This window comes from Cebus imitator, unplaced genomic scaffold (genome assembly GCF_001604975.1).
Source record: "Cebus imitator isolate Cc_AM_T3 unplaced genomic scaffold, Cebus_imitator-1.0 Scaffold177, whole genome shotgun sequence".
NCBI classification, from domain to species: Eukaryota; Metazoa; Chordata; class Mammalia; order Primates; family Cebidae; genus Cebus; species Cebus imitator.
The window spans coordinates 2,176,110-2,182,370 of record NW_016107492.1 but is presented as its reverse complement, the minus strand read 5'-3'; the positions used below and the strand labels follow the sequence as shown (position 1 = coordinate 2,182,370).

General features: G+C 38.0%; 1 protein-coding gene across 1 annotated transcript in view; it reads right to left on the bottom strand.

The window, feature by feature from the left end:
- Positions 1 to 1,705: 1,705 nt before the first annotated feature.
- LOC108315683 (17-beta-hydroxysteroid dehydrogenase 13) overlaps positions 1,706 to 6,261 on the bottom strand; it is a 19,503-nt gene continuing 14,947 nt past the window's right edge. The window contains 1 exon segment of the mRNA XM_037744502.1: positions 1,706 to 1,858. Coding sequence (XP_037600430.1) covers positions 1,768 to 1,858 — 91 coding nt within the window. The 3' untranslated portion in view covers positions 1,706 to 1,767.

Below are 6,261 nucleotides of genomic sequence, written 5' to 3'. Positions count from 1 at the left end.
CACTTAGTATTTGTTAAATTAATATTTAAATCAATGAGCTAAGAAATATTGGAAACATCCTAAGTTTCTATCAAATAGGGTACCATTTTCGTACTGTGTACTCATTAAAAAAAACTAAAGTTGAATTCTCTATACTGAAACAAACAGCTGTTTGTGATAAGTTGCTAAGCAAGTTACAGAATATAATATACGGTATGAACCTACCTAATGTGACACATGAAGTAAGAATATAATGTATTCGTCATGAATATGCATCAGAAAAAGACTGGAAGACTATGCATTGACAGCATGGCCTCTGGGAAATGGGATTGCTGGGGATAGGCTTCTATGTTTTACTTTCCATGTTTCTCTTTTGAATTTTTGTAACCATACTTTAAAAATAATACATTTTACTCATAAAGTTCTTAATTATAAGGCAAGAAATTAAAAGAATATTATGAACAAAAATTATTGCCAGTGACTAAGAAAAAAAATTCAAAACAATAGCATTGTGCTCAATGTCACACATAAAAAAGGCTAAGTTTCAGTTGATAAACCAGCACTCCTGCTTTCAAAGAAACCAGAGTTGAGAAAATCCTCCAATTGATTTAATATCTGCCAGATCTAGCTGTTACTATCCACATCCTTGGTTTTTGAAGGACACTCACAGAGGCAGAGATTACAAATCAAAACGTTTTATGTAGTTTTATTTTATAACTAAAGCATAATGACATTTATTTTTAGTGAATTGTTTTTGTTAGTGACTTTTAAAAAATCATTTGTTTTTCATAAAAAGAGGATAGTCAATGCAAAAGCATTCTATAATACATATGAAGAACATACACAACAAAATTAGTCTTGATGTAGTGGGAGTCGGATTATTCTTTCTATTAAAAAAAAATCTTTCTTCCCTTCCTTCTCTTGGATCCATTGTTTGTTATGTAATATCTAGTACAGTTCATTTTCCTGTGTTAGCTTTAATTTTTGAACCTAAAATTGTCTAAATATCTCTGGGACCAAGGATATATGAGAGCATAAACTACAAAAAAAGAGGTTATGATGGGGTTAGAACTTAAAATTCTGGGATTTAAATAGAGTTGGTCACCTTTTGTCATGTATCTTACAAGATTATAAAAATGGAGGAAATATAGGGGTCAACTTTTGGTGGACTTACGAGTTATACAGAAGATAGAATCAGTAACAAAGTCCAGAAGAGAGTTGCATCGTTTTGGGCTGATGAAAAAGGAAGAGACTAGGGAAGTCTTTCAAATGCTGAATTTTAAAGAAGTAAGCTGACTGCCCAGGTTGAGATAAAGCTGCCTGCTGAAGCTTGATCTCTTATCTGTCACTCACTCTGCGTTCTTGTTGACATTCTGTGGCGTGGCTACAGCTCGGAATGCTACTTGGAGAACAGTCTTAAACCTTCCCTGTGTAAACAAGTTATCTTTGTAGTTACTTTTAGGGAGGTAGCTTTTCTTCACCTTTGAATGGAAAAATAAAATAAAACATCTTAAAGAAAAGCTTTTAAGTATGTTTATGTAAGCATAGAAGTTTTTAAGAAGCATGAAAGGAAAAACAGACCTAACTATTAAAAAGTATGTTAATATTCTTGAGAAACAGAGAAACAGGTAATTAGTCTGGCTCATTTGACTGGTGCTAGTGCCAAACCAATGTTTTAAATATTAACAGGACTGGAAAAAAAAATGTGAACTAAAGCTTTGAAGCATTGATTCTAAACTTAGGTTCATATCATTATCACCCATACATCTCTGGCTGGAGCTTATTTACTCATTTCATTTTGACTTTGTGGCCAATCACTCCTTTAAATTGAATATTCTGCATACGATTTACAATCGCTAAGAAACGTTCAGGAAGGAACCTGTACAGAAAAGAAAAAGAAATGGAAAATTTTTCAGTTTAAAATATTTGACAAGAGTTCTTTTTTTTTGGATCAGTTACAATACCCTGAGAGTTATCTGGTTTGCACTGAATTTGCCTCCGTTCTTCTTTTCTTTCTTTGCAACCACCTCTCCTTTATGTGTACATCTTTCTTTCTTTTCTTTTTCCTTTTTTTTTTTGACATGGTTTCACAGTGGACTGTATTAGGAAAAGTGTCAAAATATTAAAATTCATAAAATTTAAATGGGACAGTAAAATTATGCCTTGTAGCTATAGTAGTTGCTATAGTAATGACAAGTAAGGTAAAGTCTAAATTATTGCCTAAGCACGGAGGTTGCAGTGAGCTGAGATCACGCCATTGCACTCCAGCCTGGGCGACAAGAGTGAAAGTCTTTCTCAAAAATAATTAAATAAATAAATAATAAAAACTGAAAATAAATAAATAAATTATTGCCTAAACATACACTATTTTGTCAGGCTTCTGCTGCAAGCCCAAAGCAGAAAACATTGCAATTATTAGAAGTCAGCCCAGTGATGAATCTGCATTTGAAGCTGGAAGAAAGGGGAAAAAAAATGTGTTCTGATTACAGCATCGAGACATTCTAGCCTGCAAAACAGTAACTTTATTAACATCCTGCAGCAGAGTACATTAGTAATTGTAATCATGCATCAAAATTCTCATTGCATGTCCTGAAGAGAGTGATCAGTCTTCATGATTTATGTTTTACTGAGTTTCATGTGGTTCATCCCTCTGAAGATGTTTTTGGGAATATTCCCTCACCAGGGAGTGTAGCCTAAGATACCCAGGTTGCTTACCACGGCTCATCTTTGGTCATTTAAAATCAGTCAATCTATCTGAACCTATGTGTGCACCTTTGTAATATTCACAGTTCAAATTGTATGCAGATATAAAGAAAGCACTGATATATACCATTCTTCTCACTGTCTTATCCTACATAAGTAAAGATCTAAAACTGAATGTCTGAGCTCATCGCTAAAACTGCTGATTAATCTTGATGCTAAAAGCTCACCTAGAGACACCACCAGAATCCATTCCATCCAACCCTCCACCTCTCCTTTTCTACTTACTGAATATCTATTATGCACTCTATAATAAGGTAAACTGAAGTACTTAAAAAATACCTACTGTCTTTGAGTATTTTATTGTTTAGCTGAGAGGCTAAGATGGCCATCTTAAAACAATTATTCAAAAATATCAGCCATCTAGAATTAAGGGCTATAACTGGAAGGAGGATTCATATAGGCTAGGATAGTAGAGGAAAGCTTCTAAAGGACAGCTGATGTCTGGGAATGCCTAAGAGTTGAGTAGGCAGATGAAAGGAAGAGAGTGGCCGGACACAGTGGCTCACACCTGTAATCCCAGCACTTTGGGAGGGGGAAGCGGGTGGATCACGAGGTCAGGAGTTCAAGACCAGCCTGGCCAATGTGGTGAAACCCCATTTTTACTAAAAATACAAAAAATTTAGCTGGGCATGATGGCACATGCCTGTAATCTCAGCTACTCAGGCGCCTGAGGCAGGAGAATCGCTTGAACCCGGGAGGCAGAGGTTGCTGTGAGCCAAGATTGTGCCATTGTACTCTAGCCTGGGTGACAGAGCAATATTCTGTCTTTAAAAAAAAAAAAAGAAGAAGAAAGGAAGAGAGTATGATTGAATGTTAAGAGGCAGAAATAACATATTCTGAAAAGAGAGTCATATTGAAAATTACTTTGGTATTATTGAGTAATGCAGGGTCTACTTCCTTGTTTTGTGGCTAGGTGGGTGAAAGATGGGGGAATGAGCAAAGGAATAGGGCAGATATTTGCTGGGAGAAGGACAAGGATAAGAAGTGAGTTTGTGTGGGCCTTTTAACTACCTTCACAAATCAACCTTTGTGCTAGTAATTGCATCTGCTCATAAAATTGTGTCTCTCTATAAAAGGAAATAAATGCAAAGTAGATTGGCAATATACACCTGTTGCCTAGTTACAAATCACCATGACAGCTTCAAAGGATACAAAAGACCTTGTGACTCTTGTCTATTTTACTGGGATACTATTCTCCAACTCAGGCAGAATAATTGTGTTTATCACCTTGGTCATATGCATGTCTGCTGTGATTTTTAAATTTTTCTTTTCTTTTTTTTTTTTTGAGATGGAGTTTCGCTCTTGTTGCCCAGGCTCGAGTGCAATGGTACAATTTCAGCTCACTGCAACCTCTGCCTCCCTGGTTCAAACAATTATTCTGCCTCAGCCTCCTGAGTAGCTGGGATTACAGGCGCCTGCACCACACCTAGCTAAGGTTTTTTTGTACTTTTAGTAGAGGTGGGGTTTCACCACGTTGGCCAGGCTGGTCTTGAATTCCTGACCCCAAGTGATCTGCACGCCTCGGCCTCCCAAAGTGCTGGGATTACAGGCGTGAGCCATCACACCTGGCCAATTTTAAAAATTTTCAATATTAATATGACTTGCTTTGGGCCCCAAGAGGGTAGGGGTTCCATGAAACTCCCTACAGTGCTTAGTAACAAGACACTAATTGAGTCAACTATTTTTTTCCCTGAGACAGAGGCTTGCTCTGTCACTAAGGCTGGAGTGCAGTGGCACTATCTCAGCTCACTACAACCTCCGCCTCCCCGGTTGAAGAGATTCTCCTGCTTCAGCCTCCTGAGTGCCTGGGATTACAGATGCAGGCAACTACGCCTGCTAATTTTTGTGTTTTTAGTAGAGATGGGGTTTCACCATGTTGGCCAGGCTGGTCTCGAACTCCTGACCTCAAGTGATTTGCCCACCTTGGCCTCTGAAAGAGCTGAGATTACAGGCATGAGCCACCACACCCCGCCTAGTCGACTCTTGAGATGATGTTGCTTGGGGGTCAAGGTTCTCCTATGATATCTCAAGTTAGTCTGTTTAAGCTAAAACAAAATATTGAAATTGATACACCAATGCAGTTTGCATGCTGTTCTCAAATTGTTCTATTTCAAGTTTGTTCATAGTTTATATGGATTTGTTTCAAAAAGGTCCAAGGGCTTATGAAGTTAGTATAGTTATCTTCTCACTGATACAATTTCAATCTATAAACTGTTCCTCAGAAGAAAGCTGAGAGATGATTTCCTCTGGGAAATTGTTGCTATTGCTACTTCACATAAATTCTGTTCTCCAAAGCTTCAACATTTGAAGTCTATACCTTTTCAGTGATGGGGGCTTTGTTTGTATTACATTATTTTATTCTTACAGCATCCTTATAAAGGAGATACTATCACCACCTTCATTTGGCCAGGTGCAGTGGCTCATGCCTGTAATCCCAGCACTTTGGGAGGCCAAGGCAGGAGAATTGCTTAAGGCCAGTCATTCAAAACCTTTGTTGCCTGGGCAACAAAGTGAGACTGTCCCTACTAAATAAATAAAGTAATGAGACATTCTAAAGACATTGAAAGGATAATAAGGGACTGTTATGTACAAATTGATGCCAAAGAAATTCTACAACCTGAATAAAATGGATAAATTTCTTGAAAGACACATATTACAAGAATTAATAAGTAACTTGAATAGCCATGTAGCTACTAAAGGAATTAAATTTGTATTTAAAACTTTCCCATAAAGAAAATTAGAGGCCTAGGGATCTACAAAAAGAAAAAAAAAGTTTAGCAAGTTTAGCAAACAAAAAGTCTAGCAATTTAGCAAGATTGTAAAATAAAAGATCAACTTACAAAAATCTAATATATACTGACAACAAACAATGGGAAATATACATATATACGTATATTTTTTGAGACGGAGTCTTGCTCTGTCACCCAGGCTGGAGTGCAATGACACAATCTCAGTTCATGGCAGCCTCCACCTCCCAGGTTGAAGCAATTCTCCTGCCTCAGCATCCCGAGTAGCTGGGACTACGTGAGCCACCACGCCCAGCTAATTTTTGTATTTTTTAGTAGAGACAGGGTTTTACCATATTGGTCAGGATGGTCTTGATCTCCTGACCTTGTGATCCGTCTGCCTCAGCCTCCCAAAGTGCTAGGATCACAGGCATGAGCCACTGTGCCCAGCTGGGAAATATAAAGCATTTTTCAATGCCATTTGCATTAGCGTCAAAAACTATGAAATAGGGTTCGGCATGGTGGCTCATGTTTGTAATCCCAGCACTTTGGGAGGCCAAGATGGATGGATCACCTGAGGTCAGAAGTTCGAGACCAGTCTGGCCAACATGGTGAAACCCCGTCTCTACTAAAAATACAAAAAATTAGTTGGGCGTGGAGGTGGGCACCTGTAATCCCAGCTACTAGGGAGGCTGAGACATGAGAATTGCTTGAACCTGGGAAGCAGAGGTTGCAGTGGGCTGAGATCACAGGCACTCTAGCCTGGGCAACAAGAGTGAATCTCAGTTTCAAA